The 20,339-nt window shown below is 40.8% G+C and overlaps 1 protein-coding gene across 1 annotated transcript in view; it reads right to left on the bottom strand.

Annotated features, from left to right (window-relative positions):
• Nucleotides 1–204: 204 nt before the first annotated feature.
• gsap (gamma-secretase activating protein) overlaps nt 205–20,339 on the bottom strand; it is a 92,259-nt gene continuing 72,124 nt past the window's right edge. Inside the window, exons 29-32 of the mRNA XM_080420735.1 lie at nt 12,913–12,974; nt 3,872–3,976; nt 2,993–3,089; nt 205–2,619 (exon numbers count right to left, since the gene is read on the bottom strand). Of these exons, the coding sequence (XP_080276861.1) occupies nt 2,519–2,619; nt 2,993–3,089; nt 3,872–3,976; nt 12,913–12,974 (365 nt within the window). The 3' untranslated portion in view covers nt 205–2,518. The remainder of the gene's footprint in view (nt 2,620–2,992; nt 3,090–3,871; nt 3,977–12,912; nt 12,975–20,339) is intronic.

Raw genomic sequence — 20,339 nt, 5'->3', positions numbered from 1 at the left:
AACAAAGACACATAATTAACACCTGCCCCCTGTACAGACCACCTTCAGAGGCCCGCCTCTTCCAATTGGGACCAGAGACAAGGGCGTGGCTACACGATACTGAGTTGGACATTTGAGGATGATACACAAAAGAAGAAGAAGACAAAAGACATCACACAAATATCAACCTTTTAAAAGTTTTTATTTGGAAAAGGTAGAGAGACGTTTCCCTGTTGAGAATGAACTACTGTGAGTTTAGGAACACACAGAAGTCATTAACCCTGAAATATAACCCTGAAACAACCGAACACCTAGACTCCTTCTACATGGTCCTTGTCTTTCTACTCAAACAAGGATCCTTTAGGATTTTAATGATTTTGTTTTATAGTGTTTTTTTATAAAAAAAAACGCGCTGTTCTTTTTCACCCGAGTGATCACTTTCACTTTCAACTTTCAACAAGGATCCGGAAACGACGGCATCCGAAGATTTCCGCCTCCGTCCACTTCCTGTTTAGGTTTTACATGGAAATGGCTGTATCTTGAGTTGATTTTTTTTTGCCCTGGATTTCGTGAAACATGTTATTTTCAACATTCTGCTGGAAGAGAAGGGAACGTCGCGGTTGTAATGATTGTTCTCTAGGCGAAGCACACGGATACCGGGTGTGTTTACCAACGGCCAGATGAGCGATAATAATGGATCTACATTTTCTGTGGCCAGTTGAAAAGGTAAGAAAAGCGTGCATTTTTGGCTAGAGATGGTATATTCTCATGCTGCTTCAAGAGAAGGGGCTTTTTTTTCTCTGGGCGACCCACACTGCTACCGGATGTATTTACACACGGTCAGACAAGCGATCAGAACGGATACACATTTTCTGTGACCAGTTGAAAAGCTACAAAAAACCAAAATCTCTGGCACTGGGCCCTTTAACGTTTCCTATAGGGGGTTCCAAAAGGACCCTTACGGGTCCATTATGGTCCATTTGGTTCCATTTGTACACTCGCAAAGTTATGGTGGGAATTAAATTAAAAGGTTTGAGAACCACTGTTATTGTCCACATAGCAGCTCTTGACAGTGTGATAAAACCAGTTCCGGAAACGGTTCCAAATGCGACGGAACCGATTTCGGTTCCTCAATGTTGGATCCGATTCCTCCGGCTCCGGATCCATTTAGCAGTATTTAGCAGTCTTGGCAGAAAAGCTCTTCTGCTTCTGTGCCTGTATGTCCCTTTATGTGATCATGTGATGATTATGTGGATTTTTCTATCCCTTTATGAGACTGGGTTTATTATTTCAATTTGTTTTGTCCCTTTATTATGATTGTGTGCAGTGGTGGACAGTAGCAACTGAAGTGAATTGTAGCATCTGTTGCCTACTTTACTAATAGTAGTAAACTAGCAATCGTAGTTTTGGATACTTATGACTCTCGAAGACAAATATTGTACTTTTGACTCCACTACATTGCTAGGAAAGGAAAAAGGTACGAACGGTTGGTGGTTCTGAATGAACCACAACCTATTTTAAATAGAGCAACAATTGCAGATCTACAAGTTCACGACATGTTGCATTGTTGTGAGTTTGTAGATCTGGTATTTTCACCATTATAGTATAGATAGTCTTAACATTTCTAGAAAAATATTGTAATTATTTTGTAAACAGCAATGCATTGAGATCAAAAAGAAAATGTCATTTGTACTTTTGAATACTTAAGTACTACAGTAATTTAAGGCAGTGGTATCTCAAACCCCCAGGGGGTCCCCAGCCAAATGTGTTGTTTAATACAGCATCACAATCATTTGAACCAACCTTATTTTATACTTTGGCTATTAAAAAAATAGCCAATCTACAAGCACTTTGTGACGTGCTGTGAGCTTGTGGGGGGTCCCTGGCACAAAGTCTTTTCAGATGGGGGTCCAAATACATGCCAGTTTGGGGGTCCTTGACATGAAAACGTTTGAGAACCACTGCTTCAAGTTAAGTTCAAATTTAGTACGTAAGTAACTTTCCCTTGTAGAGGAGTAATATTTGACCAGGGAGTATCTGGTCTCTGTTGAGTGGAAACCTCATATGTCCAAAACCGTTCCTTTTCAGGATTCAAATAAAAAACAATAGCAAAAGAAGTAACAAAAAGAAACAAAAAAAAAACTAAAATTGTGAAAATAGCAGAACTACTAGCAGCTCACAATGCGTCGCACCGTGACGCGTTGTAAGCTTGTAGATCTACTATTTTCACTACATTTGAAATAGGTTTTTAAGTGGTTGATATTGTATGTACTGTATGTATGTCAGTTTGTTAGTGATAGGGTTAAATGTTGTCTGTTTTATATGTGAGTCATGTATCAGTTTGTGGTAATATGTGAAAAATGAAAATAAAATGATTGAAAGAAAGAAAGTGGTTAATTCAATATTATGTTTTGTAAGTTTGGATCCCAAGAGTCCCTTCCTAGAAATGTAGCCGAGTAAAAGTCATGAGCTTGCAAAAACTTTGTTACTGTCCTCCTCAGATTCTTTTCCTCCGTTCGTTCATCCATCCATCCATCCATCATTTCTCTTCATATCCCAGCAGGATGAGAGTCTGTTTCAGAGCCACCTCCTCCACAAAGCTGGCATCCACGTTCTCCTCCCCCTCAAATGGGTTCAACGCTGACAGAGAGAGACAGGCAGGCAGGCAGGAAGAATGAGAGACAGACAGGCAGAATGAGACAGACAGACAGGCAGAATGAGATAGACAGACACACAGAATGAGACAGACAGACAGACAGGCAGAATGAGACAGACAGACACACAGAATGAGACAGACAGACACACAGAATGAGACAGACAGAATTATATTTTTTACCCCAACCGAAACCCTAACCTAGCAGGAAATAGCCAATTGACAAGTTTGTAAAACAAAAAACTAAAATGTTCTTGTGATGTCTATTTCACGAATTCTGCTATACTTGTGGGGACATTTGGTCGTCACAAATGTATAGCAGCACGCGCACGCACACACACACACACACACACCCACTACCTTGCTCCTCCACGTCAGTGAGGATCTTGGTCAGGTAGCTCAGAGGAAGGAACTCTGGTCTGAATCCTGGTTTGTCTCTTCCTGCCAACACAGATCCCTGGAGAACACACACATGTAAACACACTGCGTTTTGGACTGAGGGCTCTCATAACCTTGTCCTGGTTCTAACAAACACATTTATTACTAAATGTGGAGTGTTAATTTAACTCTGAAAGTGTAAAAGAATTGACCCGTAAGGGATATTAGTGTGGAGACAGTACTTTTTGGAGAGAGCACAACTATACTTAGCCTCGAAGTGGAGCTAGAAGATGACACGTACACATAAGCCGTCTATTATTGGGCGGACCACTTGAGCCATATATTGTCACTGTCGGGCAGTGACCTCGTATCCATGTTGTTACTTGGTCATACTACAGTGTCACACAAAAGTAGCACAAAATAGCAGATCTACAAGCTCAAAATGAGGTTTTGAGCTTGCAGATCTGAAATGTTTTGCTATTCGTGAATCGTGAAAAGTACGTTTTGGACATAAATAAAATGTTTCCACCAGATATACTTCATCATATGTCAAATAGACAAATAGTCGATCAAAAAAAGATCACAACAAGGCGCAGCGTAACGAGTTGTAACTTTTGGATATTGTTGCTGAAACTTTGGTATGTCCACATTCTCCATATTCCATCTTTTTTTTTAATGTAAATGAATGGCCTACTTCGTCGTACAAGAGAGTGGTGCAAAAGCAATGAACAAGTTCAAGCTGATCTTCAAAGATTCTGAAAATCTTTTACACTGACTTGATCAGTTGTCGACAAAAAGACCGACTCACTTTCACACTAACTTGGAGTGCTGGTGTGCGTGTGTAAATGCGTGTTTAATCACCTTATTCCTGTTCCGTTTTTCCAGCAGCGTTCTGACGTATTCCCTGGAGATGAAAGCTGAACTGACAGGATGGTCCCACAACTGGTACACTTTCTGTTCCATAGTCTACACACACACACACACACACACACACACACACACACACACACACACACACACACACACACACACACACACACACACACACACACACACACACACACACACACACACACACACACACACACACACACACAGTATATTCTCTGAATCACCTTCAAGTGCCACTTCGTTACTTTTAAATAAAGGACATTGGGGAATGTTCATGTTAGTTGGTAATCCACAAAGAGCTTCTATGGGAGAAATCCAGCAGCATGCACACCGTTTACATCCTCAAATGACTGTATGTGCAATCTAAAACCACATCATTAGTATGCGCTGCTATCCAATAGTGGCTTTCCATTGCCCATTTGACTTGCCAACATTGCAGTAGGTGGCGCTATGACAAAACAGTACCTTTATTCTACCATGAGGAAGTTGTACAGTGTGCAGAACATACAGATACGACAGCCAAACTCTTCACACTTCCCTGATCTTTCCCTGAAAGTTCCCTGAAAAGTCAGTCGTCCCCCCCCCCCTATTCTGCCCTGATTAGCCACTGTTTGAAATGACACCATTTCACACCTGGCGAATGTCACACTTTCTCCATGAAAAAGGTTTGGATTTCCCACTGATTTGCTCATGAATTGCCAATGGCAGGCCCTTTGAAATTCTCACATCTGTGTAGACATAAATAGGTAGACGCTTCATTGGCCAGTGGGGCCACATGTCAACACCACCCCTATTATGCAGGGCAGCTTGCCGTACCTGAGACTAAGACCTTTTTCTGTTTTATAACCATTACTGTTACTGCTATCTATGTAAGATATAGTTGCTGTCGGGCAGAAACCTCTTATCTCCATATTCTAACTTTTTTTTCGTAAATTAACGCCCTACTTGATCATACTACAGTGTCACACAAAAGCATCTAAAGTAGCAGATCCAAAAGCTCTTGATCTGCTACTTTAGCTGTTTTTTGAATTTGAATCCGGAAAAGTAACAGTTTTGGACATATGAGGTTTCCACCTGACAGTCGATATGGTGTTTTGGTATGAAAACCCAAATTCGTTATTTAACCACATAACCTGCCTATATCATAACATAACTACGTGTCTATGTCTGACATTTTGAACAAACCAAACCATGTAAAAATTGGTTGAGAATTCAGCGAGTTATGATTATTTTAATTGTGGCGAGAGCTCCTGCTTCAATAGACATACATGCATTAGAAGGCATGGCTCTCCCCACAAAATATGGCCGCCGCGATGACCACATTGCTCCAATGAACCGCAGCAGCGGCCAATGAAGTTTCTACATTTATACATCTACAGTATAGTGCGGAACACGTCGACTCAACTCAGCAGTGTTTATGACATTAACCCTTTAAGACCTGAGGCGATTCTTAAAAATGTTTTCTAAATCCTAACAGTTTTATGAAAAAAATCTGGAAAATATTTTTTCACGATTTTTCAAAAATAGCAGATCTACAAGCTCATAGCGCGGCAGGTGCCGCGCTATGAGCTTGTAGATCTGCTATTTTTGAATAGCCAAAGAAATCTAAAGTGACACAGATGCGTTCTAGGTATTAATGGGTTAAACGTGGAACCTTACCCAAACATTCTTAAATTACGTCTGGTCAATGATGCACTGAAATACACCCACGTGAAAAGACCATGAGAGTATGTTGGCAGCGCTGTGTCTGTGTGATTAGCACAGGAAGGAGCGAGGAGGACTTTTATTAGTCTGTTTGACGACCTATCAAACGGATGGGGCCCTGCGGGGGGGACCGCCCGCTTCGCCCTGCATAGATGCAAATGTTGAGCAAGACTTTGAACAATGGTGGACAAACGAGCCACTCCTGTGTCACTGGCAGATACGGAATCTAATGCCAGAGAGAAGAAAGAGTTGGACAGAGGGAGCTCACTGCAACGCCAGAAGAAACTGGAGCACAATAGAGTGCTACAGGAATGTGTTTTTTTTGTAGGACAGCCTGGAAGTTACTCTCCACACCAGGGCCAGTTCTACAATATGGGCACTGTCTGGGAATGTGTCCATACAGTTTTTCTTTTTTTTTCTTTTCGCTTGATCGAAATATCACAGATTCTCTTCATCTTGATAATTATCCAATCGGGAATAATGTTTTCCGAAACACAAATAATAGGCAATTTGATTGTTTTATTGGTTAAGAAGAAGGCATGGGGAATAGGTGAGGCGAGTAACAATGTGCTCAGGGGCGTGCTGGGACCAAAATTCAGCTCTGGGATTTTCCGAACCGGCCCACCGTTTTGTCAACGGGGGGGGGGGGGGGTTTAACCCAGCAACCCTATGTAAATTACGCCATGTCCTAGCCCAACAGTAATGTAAATAATAATTGGGCTGCGCGACCCGGAAATTACCGTAATAATATATATATATATATATATTATTATTATTTTTGGGTGGCCCACCGGCCGTCTGGCGGCCCGTAAATGGCGCGGCCGTTCTGGAATTTTACAGAATTTCCCAGTGGCCAGCACGTCCCTGAATGTGCTAGATGGGCTGTTGTTCAGTGTGGGTAAGAGAGCAGGTACAGGTTCTGCGTTATCAGAGCGGTAAACTTCAACTATCGGGAAGAAGTTTGCAAGGAAAGGTGTGTGTGTGTGTGTGTGTGTGTGTGTGTGTGTGTGTGTGTGTGTGTGTGTGTGTGTGTGTGTGTGTGTGTGTGTGTGTGTGTGTGTGTGTGTGTGTGTGTGTGTGTGTGTGTGTGTGTGTGTGTGTGTGTGTGTGTGTGTGGTGGATAAGTTAAGAAAACAACCTGCTTTGCTGTAGGTTATGGTAAGAAGATAATCTCCACAAATGAACTGGAACCGTTTCCAAAGCATTACAAAGTTGCGAACTGGCATTTTAATAGGATAATAATTCTACCGTAAGATTAGAGGAGATCAGATAAACGTTTATTGATCCCAGAGGAGAATTCAGGTTATAGCAACAACAACAGTAAGAGTGAAACACAGCAGAGGTATAACTGTACAAGAGTAAAGCTTCTTACCTACCGGGGCAGCGTTCGTTTTGACAGAAATGTACAGTAAGTTTAGTTTGAGTCATAGTCTTTTGAATAAAATTCATATTTTAGTACCTAGTCTTTTTAGTTGACTAAATATAAGATTTTTAGTAAACTAAATCTACAGTTGATTTAGTCGACTGTATTTTGCCCGGCCTTGATGGCGTCGTACAGCCTGATTTATTTATACTTACCCGTGTGCCGGATATAGCCGATCTACAAGCGTTGTGAGCTTGTAGATCGGCTATTTTTGGAGCGTGATACCCAACGCGCAGCCAAGCTTGAGATGAATTGTCTTTAGTTCTACTGGATCTCTTCTCCACTAGATCCCTCCCTAACATTTTAGTCTAGTTTTTATTTGCTGACGAAATCGTCAGTATATTTAGTCTTAGTTTTAGTCGTCATAGCTTAATTTTTATTTAGGTTTCATCAGTGAAAAAAAGGCATTCGACAAACTATTTTTGTCATAGTTTTAGTCTACGAAATTAACACTGCACCGGGGGGTCATTGTTTTTGTGTCCCGAGTATGGTTTAGAGTTTAGAGAGAGGAAAAGACAGGAAGCAGAGCTGGAGACTCACTAAAATGTTGAGGTTCTCTCCGGGAGTAACAACAAGGATGGATAGGATCCAGGGGCGTCGCGGCCATTCACTGTGCGACACCCTCACTCTCACAGATCCGTGATTTCATACCCCCCCACTTTTTGAAAAAAATAAATAAAAAAATGATTAATTAACCTTACCCTAACCCTAAAACCGAAATAAAGTAACCAAAACACAGGGAAAAAACTAACAAAATCCGCCCAAAAAACGCACATTTTTGAAGAAAAAAAAAAATCGTTTACATTTGACAGTTACAAATGTTCGCTTGAAAAGAATGATATTCAAGGATTTGTACACATTTTCACGATTTTTCAAAAATAGCAGATCTACAAGCTACTGTAATAGCGCGGCACTCGGTGCCGCGCTATTAGCTTGTAGATCTGCTATTTTTGAATAGCCAAAGTATAAAATAAGGGCTATAGTCCACCGAAAGTCCATCCCCCCCACCTTCTGAGAGCCTGTGACGTCCCTGAGCAGAAGGAGTACATCAGAGGGACAGCGCATGTTAGATGTTCTGGAGATAAAGCCTGAGAGGCCAGACTGAGATGGTTTGGGTGAGTATATTGGCAGAAGGACGCTGAGATTGGAACTACCAGGCAGGAGGCCTAGAGAGGAAGACCAAAGAGGACATTTATGGATGTAGTGAAAGAGGACATGAGGTGTGAGAGAAGAGGAGGCAGAGGACAGGGTGAGATGGAGGCAGACGATTGGCTGTAGCGACCTCGGAACAGCCGAAAGGAAAGGAAGAAGAAGAGTTTGTGTCAAGAGTACACACAGAGTACAAATATTAAGTGCCATTTCTTTTTTTTTTTTTGGAAACTCTTTCTCACCTGCACTTATTTCAGTTTATTTTTTATTTTTAATTGTTACCGTTTTTATTGTGTGAATAAATAAAACTACATGAATGGTTTGAAGTGAAATATTCAGCAATGCCTTTTCACATTGTTTATCCGTCACGCTTCCCGGATGTGTGAAGACCTTCAAGTCAAGAACCAAACCAAAATAAATAAGAATAAAATCAAATAATGAGCAGGGTCTCTGAATGGAGGAATATAGCGTCGATGTCGGGCAGAAACCCCATATGTCCAAATCTGCTCCTTTTCAGGAAATGGTAAAAAAGAACCTGTGGGCTTTTAGATCTGCTAATATTGCTACTTTTGTGACACTACTATGACTAAAGTAGAGCATATTTACAGGGGGGGCATAAACAGTTGAATTATGGATATATGAGGTTTCTGCCTGACAGGGATGATACTGTATGTACAGTTTATCAATAAAGATATAGTCTATCAACTGTGACTGATTTACAGTACATTTCATCTATCGTCAATTAATCTATGAATGAATATTGTTGAGGCATTACTGGTCTGTCAGGGGCTTAGGGGGATTTCCCAGCATGCCTCTAGGCGCACATAAATCATTATTGTTGTTTTTATTATATTGCATGGTTATTTACTACGGGAATGCATGTGTGATTAATGTCATTGGATGATGTTAATATAACCATTTATTTGTATGTGTTTTTTTTTGGGTGACACCATGACGGAGTCAGTGGGGTAACCACAAGGAGCTCCCTCCCTTCTGGACCTCGTGTGACTTGGTTTGGGTGCGTGATGCCAGGATTCCATTTGGAAAGCAAACACTTTATTAACCACTCAAGTCCTACATATTTCTTTGTACGACAATTAGAAAAGTAGCCGATCTACAAGCACGGCAGTTTTTTGTTGTTGTTAGTTTTCCGGTTCGGTTTAAAAAACGACAGAAGGGTAAAACCATGGCAGGCTTATACTGTAATATTGATACTGATATGATACTGACCCAGAGCACATTACCCTGGTTCTGGCCCAACACTGGCTACCAGTGAAACATTGTATTGATTTTTAAAATTGTACTTTGTTTTTAAAGCCTTAAATGGCTTAGCTCCACAATATATGTCTGATCTGCTTTACTGCACCTCTTGCCCCCAGGTTACTTAGGTCATCTTCCCAAAAGCTCCTTGCAGTTCCCCAAACAAACCTTAAAACTATAGGTTCATTCATGTTGCCCCCAGACTATGGAACAATCTCCCATTACACATAATAGACCAGCTCCACAATTGAAAATGTTAAATCCACCCTAAAAACTCACCTCTTCTCTATTGCTTTTAGCTCAGTCTGAGGGCAACAAACTCATTGCCTGTTTTAACCTTTGTGTTTAAATTGTATTGCTTTTTATGTTTTCTGTATTTTATTATGTTATTTTGAATGGCAAGCACTTTGGGTGAACTTCTTGTTGTTTTTAAATGTGCTAAACAAATAATGGCGACTTGACTTGACCATGATACTGACATGATATTGACCATAATACTGACATGATACTGACATGATACTGACCTGATACTGACCTGATACTGACATGATACTGACCTGATACTGACCTGATACTGACCATGATACTGACCATGATACTGACATGATACTGACCTGATACTGACATGATACTGACCATGATACTGACCATGATACTGACCATGATACTGACATGATACTGACCATAATACCGACCATGATTCAGTATTGAATGATACTGACATGATACTGACCATGATACTGACCATTATAGTGACCATGATACTGACATGATACTGACCATAATACCGACCATGATTCAGTATTGAATGATACTGACATGATACTGACCATTATAGTGACCATGATACTGACCATTATAGTGACCATGATAGTGACCATGATACTGACATGATACTGACATGATACTGACATGATACTGACCTTGATACTGACCATGATACTGACCATAATACTGACATGATACTGACATGATACTGACATGATACTGACATGATACTGACCATGATACTGACATGCTTGCCCAGCAGAGCTTGGGCATCTAGAACACAGAGTTCTAGTATCAGTATCCTCCTATAATTTGACAAACCTCTGTCGTCATGGTGTCATGCCTCATGGTGAGGCCAAAATTGTTCTGCCCGGTTCTTCTCAGTGGCTGGAGCAACTCTCAGAGTTACAGACCCGTAAAGGTCGATTTGGACCCCTAGTTGGCCCCGGGCCAGAGGTTGAGAAACAGTGCTCATGAAAAAATCCTGAGTGTTAATTTAACCATCATACTTAAAGCTGCACTATGTAACTTTCCTGTTCTACCCCGGATTTGAACAAGGCTCTCCTGCACAAGTGCTGACATTTTGACCACTGAGCTAATAGGGCCTGCCCGCTTGCTCTGCGGAGATCAAGTTTGTGTCAAATGTCGTGTTTCCAACCTAGGATCTAAATGTCTCAATTAGAAGAAGCAGGGAGACCAAATACAACCACCTCAATTGTATAAGTTATATTGTGTGAACACACTCTACCATACAGATAGGACAAAATAGCATTTCATTCACAAAAAATAAAATCACATAATAAAGCTTTAAATCACCACTCAGGACTTCACACCAACCACGGCTGTCTTTTTAAATGTGGCATCTATCCCACAAGCAAACATGACCACCAGGGTTGCCCGATTTTATTTAGCAAGAACAACAAGCGGCCAGGTCTTCGAAAACAACCCAAAAGAAGCGATTAGGCCACATGAGCACACACACGCGCGGCAATTTCAAAAGGCCGATCTACAAGCTCACAATGCGATATTAATTTTGGGGTTCCTGAAATGAAAATGTTTGAGGATCACTGGTTTAAACAACATTAGGAAGCAAGTCCAAATAAACTACTACACTTTAAAACAAGCCCATAAAACCTGCAAACCGAAACTACCAATATTTACAAACGGCTGAACAGAGAGAAAAAAAAGCCCAAAGTCACTTATAATAAGCAGACATGGCAACACTAATCATGACTGAAGGCTCATTTTCAAAGGGATAAAAAGCCCTCGTTTCAGACGACACAGACTTCACAGGGACAGACATTTAATTGCCGTGCGTCGGAGCGATGCGAGGCGGCTCTTTCCTTATCCCACGTGCTAGATGGTGAAGACGAGATAACTACACCTGCACACCTTCTGCAGTGTTAAACTAGATTAATACACACCTAGATGTTTTGATGTGAAGAAATATTCCTTTTATTTACGGTACAGGTTTGGGCTAAAACAACGTGGTAACAACAATAACTTAGTATACTTCGTCGTACGGTGAATAGCGAAAATAGCAGATCTACAAGCTTACAATGCGGTGACACGTAAGCTTGCAGATCTGCTAATTTAGATTTAGTTTTTAATGTTAATATTTTTTAAAAGGGGAATTGTACCTATCATATGCCAAAAATAGGGACATCAGGTTGAAAGTGGTTAAATAGAAAATCCACCCTAAAAATAGAATTTCTGTTGTATCAATCATTTCAGCTTTAATTTGTGGAGTTGAGCAAGTCGAGCTTAACTCATTCACTGCCATTCACTGCCAACGAAGAGCACCATCTAGTAGAAAAAACACCCCCAAAAAATACTCAACTCAAGTAAATGTACTGTGCCTCAAAATTGTACTTAAGTTCTGTATCGTACGTGATTAATGTTTTTGTAGGATACGATACTTGAGACGTGCCTTGTGATTGGCTGAAACGGCGGCTATGTTCACTTGGACCGCTGTGTTGACGTCTCAAAGGTACCGAAACTGGGGGGGGATGATGACGATTCTGTCCCTATCGGAACATAACTCGGACGGCGCTGAGTCGACTGAAGCGGACTTCGTAAAGTTCAGCACGGCGATTTGCTCGCCTAAGCTCGCTCGCCTAAGTCCACTTCAAACGGCGCACCTCTGTGGCCTCCGCCGAAACAAGCGCTCCCATACATCTCGCCTCCTACGAAAACAATAATACGTGTACTGTACAGTACTGACACTAACGTTTCAAAATAACATCTGCAAATGATGTTAACGTTCAAAATATCATGTGTATACAAGCTTTCACATACGCCATCTGTATATCGTCTTGGTCGGGGTGGAAACCTCATATGTCCAAAACTGTGACTTTTCAGCGTCACACAAAATTAGCAAAAGTAACAGATCTACAAGCTCAAAATTCGAGCTTGCGGATTTGCTACTTTTGATGCTTTTGTGTGACGCTGTAGTATGATCACGTAGGGCGTTAATATACGGAAAAAACACAAACATTTAAAATATGGAGATAAGGGGTTTCTGCCCAACAACAACAGCGATATAATGTATATATCTTTATCTATCTTCTATCTCTTTCCCTTTGCTCTCACCGTATCCTCTCTCTTCTCACAGAATACTACAAAACGCCTTTAAACTGTGATGTGACCAATAAAACTGACTCTGACTCTTTGTGTAAATGTACTCAAGTTACTTTGCACCACTGACCTCAGGTAGTCTCTTCAGAATGCTGAACTTCACTTTCTCATTGGCATCACTGTTGTCCAGATCTGAGCAGAGATAGAGGGGGAGGAGGAGGAGGGGAACAAACAAGAGGTAGAGGAAAAGGGATAAAGACAAAGAAAGAGCAAGTGAGAAATTAATGGAGGGATTGGGGAAGAAAGAGACATGGAAAAGGTAGAGGGATAGAGGGGGAACAATGACACTTTAATGACAGAAATAAATCATCTGTGCGTGTGTTCTCTTTGAACTCGTGCACGTGAATGAATTAGCACTTTGAAGGTGAGCTGGGGGTTGAAAGGTCATATTTTGGGGTGTGGAGCGGCATGCATGCTGGGAAGTGAGAAGGTTAAATTTGTCTTTAAAAGACAACTAATTTGTGTGTGTGTGTGTGTGTGTGTGTGTGTGTGTGTGTGTGTGTGTGTGTGTGTGTGTGTGTGTGTGTGTGTGTGTGTGTGTGTGTGTGTGTGTGTGTGTGTGTGTGTGTGTGTGGTTTTAAAGGTACAGCTCCCACACGCACTGACTGGCACTCGCATCAAAAGATATACATATTTAGAGTTTAATTTTAGATTGATAGATATCGTATCCTTCATAGACCCTACTCCCCAGGGGAGGGGAAACCATGCATAAACCATCTCACTTCAAAGTCATAAACTTCCTCCATATATACACAAAAACACACTTTAAAAGGCATCTTTCATCTCCAAACACTAGTATATTCATTAAAATAGCCACGCTGTCGGGCAGAAACCTCTTATCTCCATATTTTAAACTCATGTTTTTCTTTTTACTTTTTTTGTAAATTAATGGCCTACTACTTGATCATACTACACTGACACACAAAAGAATCAGAAATAGCATCTAAAAGCTTGTAGGTCTGCTATTTCTTTATTTGAATCAGTTTTGTAAGTAACAGTTTTGGACAAAATGAGGTTTCCACCCGACCGGAAGGATACAGTAGTTTGTTTTGTGTTTAACCCTTTAAGACCTGAGGCCGATTCTACATGTCTCCTAAATCCCAACAGTTTTCTGAAAAACGTATGTTTCTATATCAGTGGTGCTCAATCTTTTTCATGTCAAGGACCCCCAAAATGATATGTATTTGGCCGCGGACCCCCATCAAAATATTTTGTTCCAGGGACCCCCCAGAAGCAAAGATTTGAGTTCAAAATGTTCGCTTTAAAAATATATATATTCAAAGATTTGCACACATTTTCACGATTTTTCAAAAATAGCAGATCTACAAGCTCGTAGCGCGGCACTCGGTGCCGCGCTATGAGCTTGTATATCTGCTATTTTTGAATAGCCTAAAGTGTAAAATAATGCTTTTTAGCTCAAATCTAAAAATGACACAGTTCCAGGTCTTAATGGGTTAAAAGGCAGAAGGAAGTTTCCTCAGCTATAATGAGACTAATGTCTAATGGAAGGAGAAAGCAGCTATTTTCGGCTTGTTGATCTCTGTGCCAAGTCTAGACTCAGGATGTGATCCCTTTCAAAAGAGTTAAACATTTTTGGTTTCACAGAACCTCTCAAAAGCTGTATAGTAGTAATTGCATACACCGCAATGTAAAATAATATGATATAATATTAAACGATATAATATATAATATAGATCATGCAAACAAAAAAGAACAGTGTGCAACAGTGGCTGCGGTTACATGGACAGGTATATTCCACTTATATTCGGAATGAATGAATGAATGAATTAATTCAGAATAAAAATGCTCATGTAAACACCTCAATTGGAATAGAATATTCCATTCCGGTCTGATCTGAATGAATTTTCATTCAGGTTTGGAGGGGTGGTATATACCGTTTGAATCGGTATGTACCAATCGGAATTTACCATACAAACACTTTATTCCGAATTCTCCTCTGTTTGGAATACATGCATTCTTTTGCACATGTCCTCGCTTAGTAGCCTAAACTCTCAACGTGTCGATATATTAAGCGCTGTGAGCTTGTAGATCTGCTATGTTTTATGTTTGTGGCCAAATACATATAATTGTGGGGGTCCATAACATGGTAATGTTTTCACTATCCTTCTAATGTAGCTGCCAACACAATACTGTCCAGCTGGCTCCAGCTGTCACATACTGTCGGTTTGAGACGTATATTCTCTATAAATCTTATATTATGTTCTCTCTCTCTGACGCTGTCACCATGTAATGTGGGGAGAGATACAGACAGCCTAAGACAGGAGTTCTAAAACTTTTTCGTGCCAAGGACCCCCAAATTATTTGGGCGCGGACCTCCCCCCATCTGAAAATGTTTTGTGGCAGGAACCCCTAGAAGAGAATATTTATGTAAAAATAATAATAATATTCAAAAGCTTGTATATCTGCTATTTTTGAATAGCCAAAGTATAAAATATGGTTAAAGTGGTTAAGATTATTGTGACACTATATTAACACAATTTTTTTCCGGGGACGCCCTGGTACCCCCTAAGGATCCCTGGGGGTACCCGGACCCCCCAACCAATGGCCTAAGACATAGATAGAGAGATAAAGTTGACCACCAACAAGTGACAGACAGTGAAACAGTGGGAGAGCAATAGGGCGAGACAAAGAAAACAGAGAGAAAGAGAGAGAGAAGGACAGAGAGAGTACCTTCTTCTGAACTACCAAGGAGCAGTCAATATAATACTTGTTTTTTACGAACCTGAATGCAAAAATCTATAATTATAAAGACATTATATATTGAATATCTCAAAAATACCATAACGTTTTGTAAAAAAAATAATTGAGGAGTGTGGAAGAGAGTTGAAGAAGACAGTGCAGGCAAGGTGGAATGGATGGAGGAAAAAGTCAAAGTGATTTGTGACAGAAGGGTAGCAGCAAGAGTGAGAGGGAAGATGTGTAAGACGGTAGTGAGACCAGCCATGCTGTATGGCTTGGAAAAGGTCGCACTGACGAAAAGACAAAGGAGGCGGAGCTGGAGGAGGCAGAATTGAGGATATGCTATGATTCTCAATAGAGGTGCGTTCGGAAATTGCGCACCGCAGCGCACTCGCCTATTAGTTTGTATTGGCCAGTGCGCTCAGCGCTGTATTTCCGAACGCACACTATAAGTGACCAGGACAAGATCAGAAATGACTACATTAGAGGATCAGCCCAGGTTAGAAGGTTTGGGGCATAAGACAAGAGAGGCGAGGTTGAGATGGTTTGGACATGTGCAGAGGGATGAAGGAGGGGTACATCGGGAGAAGGATGCTGAAGATGGAGCTACCAGGCAAGAGGAGAAGAGGAAGGCCAAAGAGGCCAAGATGGTTTACGGCTGCGGTGAGAGAGGACACGCATGTGGCTGGAGTGACAGAGGAAGACGCAGAAAACAGAAACGGATGAAAAGATGAGGATTTATTATATGAATTTATTCATGAAATAAGAGAGCGTACAAATGGACCCTAATGCACATGCAAAATTGGGGGTCCTTGAAATTAAAAGGTTTGAGAACCAGTGATTTAGGGCACAGCTAATGGGATCCTAACAAATAAATAAACCAATGACCGGCATGGCTCACACCATACAGGCTGCTCAATGGGCAAATATTAAATTTACTGTCTCCTAATAGGCAGCCACTACTTTATTATTACTGTATCATTCAACTTTATTGTCTCCTACTTTATTGTGCTACTTATTCATTTGCCTGGAGAGGAGCAGTGTGCTGCTTGAAACGTCGCAGCGATAAAAGATCATGGCAGCTTCATTCAGTGGGACAGTACTTTCTTTTTCCCCTTTTCCGTTGCTTTCGGGCAAAAACCTTGTATCTCCATATTTCAACTTTCTGTTTTTACTTCATCACACTACAGTGTCACACAAAAGCTGCAAAAAATAGCCGATCTACAAGCTATGCGGCGTGTTTTTGAGGTTGTAGTTCGGCAATCGTTTTATTACGTTTTCAAAGTAAAACGTGAAAATGGTTAAAGCTGCACTATGTGACTTTCCTCTTCTACCCTGGCTTTGAACCCGGTTTCCTGTGCAAGTGTTGACATTTTTTTTTACCATTGAGCTAATAGAGGCCTGCCTGCTTGCTCAGGGGAGATAAATTGGATCTTGACCATCAGGTCAGAATTTGTGTCAGATCCTGTGTATAGGTGAGACATGACCTTTGACACGATCTAAATGTCTCAATACAGGAGCAGGGAGACAAAATATAACCACCCCAATTGTATGAATTATATTGTATTAACATACTCTACCATACAGATTGGACTAAATTACATTTTATTCTTAAAAAAAAGTTACATACTTGTAGTGCCGCTTTAACCTAATAAGACCTGGAACGCATCTGTGTCACTTTAGATTTCTTTGGCTATTCAAAAATAGCAGATATACAAGCTCATAGCGCGGCACCGAGTGCCGCGCTACGAGCTTGTAGATCTGCTATTTTTGAAAAATCGTGAAAAAATATATATATATATTTTTTTTTTAAAACTGTTAGGATTTAGAATTTTTTTAAGAATGGCCTCAGGTGTTAATGGGTTAAGTGTGTCTGTGGGTTTTATAAATATTGAACCAATTCAAAGCATTAACAAGAGCTTGTGACCAAATAATAACTACATTGCATTCATTGGAACACAGTTACTTTCCACCACTGCTTTTCAGAAAATGGAGGAATAAAGAACATAAGTACATGTACTCAAGTACTGCCCTTAAAGGTAGGGCAAGTGATTTTCTTTGGTTAAAATAAGTGTTAAATAGCTCTATATTCTGATAGTACTCATTGCTATAGAGTGATTGTTCAGTAACAGGAGTCTCCTTGTCTCTCCAGCTCTTTATTAAACAGAAAATGCATTTTCGTTTCAGTTTCAGTTTCATTTCCAATTTTATCCAATCAGGATAGAGAACTCAGTCAGGATACAGATTAAAGAAGTGAAATAGGAAGTGATGACACTAAGAAATGAGCTGACAAAATGGGAACTGGAACACTATAAAAAAATTAAGCTCATAAATGGGTACTCTCTTCTGATTGGCTGAAATATTGTCACCTACCAAAAAAAATATTTTCTGTTTAATAAAGAGCTGGAGAGACGGGGAGACTCCTGTTACTGAACAAACACTCTATAGCAATGATTACTATCACAATATAGTGCTTTAACCTTTTAACAAAATGCTTTTTGTTTTAACCAAAAAATATCACTTACCCTACCTTTAAGAACAATTTTGATTGTTAATAATTAAGAGTTAGTAATTTTTGATTATTTCCAATGTTCAGTATTTTTACTTCTACTCCACTGCATCTCAGGCAAATATTGTACTTTTTACTCCACTAGAATTATTTGAAAACTTTAGTTACTACAGTAGTTACTTTGTAGATTTTGATTATTATAACAAAAAATACATTTAAACACTTCAGCCCTGTATACATTTCAGCCATTTGAAAATAGTAGATCTACAAGCTCACAATGCGTCGCATCGCCACACATTGTGAGCTTGTAGATCTGCTATTTTCAAAAGATGTTTATACATTTGAAAACTTGAAATGGGGCATTCTGCATGATGAGTGCTTTTACTTTTGGTACTTCAAGTACATTTTGATGCCAATACTTTTACACTTTTACTCAAGTACATTTTGAATTCCGGACTTTTACTTGTAACAGAGTATTTCTACAGTATTGATACTGTTACTTAACCCATTTAGACCTGGAACGCATCTGTGTCACTTTAGGTTTCTTTGGCTATTCAAAAATAGCAGATATACAAGCTCATAGCGCGGCACCGAGTGCCGCGCTATGAGCTTGTAGATCTGCTATTTTTGAATAAATCGTAAAAAAAAAAAAAAGGATTTAGAAAACATTTTAAGAATCGGACTCAGGCCTTAATGGGTTAAGTAAAACATTTGAGTACTTTTTACGACCACTGCTGAAAAGGAAGTTTTGGACATACAAGGTTTCCACTCGACAGTGACGTTTTGCAAGTGTCAGATCTAGTCCTGGGTGCCTGCACCCTGCAGGTGTTGGACAGGTCCATTATTATTCCACTGCCTCTATTTTATGATGCAACATTACAGAAAGACTCCCAGACGCTCAGTGCATTAAAAGACTCCCTGCTGTCCCCAAACCTTATGAGTGTTCAATCCACTCTCTTTCAAATGACACAAAAAAAAATGTCATATTATACCCATTATGTTGCAAAGAAATTACACCCAACTGCACTGGTCTAAAAAAACACAACATAGTATATCGTTGCTGTCAGGCAGAAACCTTGTATGTCGTTTTGTAAAGTTATGCCCCTACTTCATCATACAAGAATGCTCTACAAGCTCTCAAGTGAGCTTGTAGTTTGGCAGTTTTTGCTCATTTTTAAACATTTTGAAAGTGCAAGTGAAATTGGTTAAGTGCGTCTGTTTTTTATGAATATTAAACCCATGAAAAGTATCAAGAGCTTGTGACTAAATAACTACATCGATACCCTCTCGTTCCAGTCCCACGTCAACCAGATCACCAAAACAGCCTTTTTCCACCTCCGCAACCCGCCTTCGTCCCACACTAGCCCACACTGCTGCAGGGACACTCATCCACGCCTTCATCACATCCAGACTCCACTACTGTTATAGCCTCCTATACGGTAGTCTGGGAGGCATTGCGTCGGAGCTTGGACAGCAGGGGCGCGGCCACTGCGTTGTGATTCAAATCAACAGCCAATGAAGAAAAGGGGGCGGGATCCACATGCACTGGGTGTTGCATCTAAATAGGATCGACGGGAAGCAATTTCCCCTTGAGAAATTGCGGCCGCCATTGTTGTGTACTGCTGTTTGCCTCTTGTCGGACTTTTTAGACGAGTTGCACAGCTCTCAGACCGGTAAGAGGCGTGTCCGCTCAGATTCTGAGCGTAAGTTACATCCCGCCCACAAATACCAGGGCTCTGGCCCAGAAGTTCCTCGCCGAGCTGGCGAAAACTTCTGGGAACTCAGATTACCTATACGGTGACACACCCAAAGTTCTGAAGAAACTACAGTGTGCGCCAAACTATGCTGCCCGCCAGCTCACCAGGACCTGATCCAGAGACCACATCACCACAGTCCTCCACGACCTTCACTGGGGCTCCCAGTCAAACACAAAATACTGATCACCACCTACCGCCCTCAACAACCAAGCAACAACCCTACCTCCTTCACCGCCAAACCCTTGGGGTGACAGGGCCTTCTCAGTTGCAGCCCCCCTCCCTTTGGAACTCACTCGCAGCACACATTAAAGCCGCCCCCACCCTTGCCCTGTTCAAAGCCTCCCTCAAAACCCACCCCACACACACACACACACACACACACACACACACACACACACACACACACACACACACACACACACACACACACACACACACACACACACACACACACACACACACACACACACACCCCGAACACCTCCATCCAAGTGTTTAACGCATTGAGCTGCAGAGTTATTCAGCATCTTT

The sequence above is a fragment of the Gymnoscopelus braueri genome (genome assembly GCF_963280865.1).
Source record: "Gymnoscopelus braueri genome assembly, chromosome: 23".
Lineage (NCBI taxonomy): Eukaryota > Metazoa > Chordata > Actinopteri > Myctophiformes > Myctophidae > Gymnoscopelus > Gymnoscopelus braueri.
This window is presented reverse-complemented; position numbering and strand designations above follow the sequence as displayed.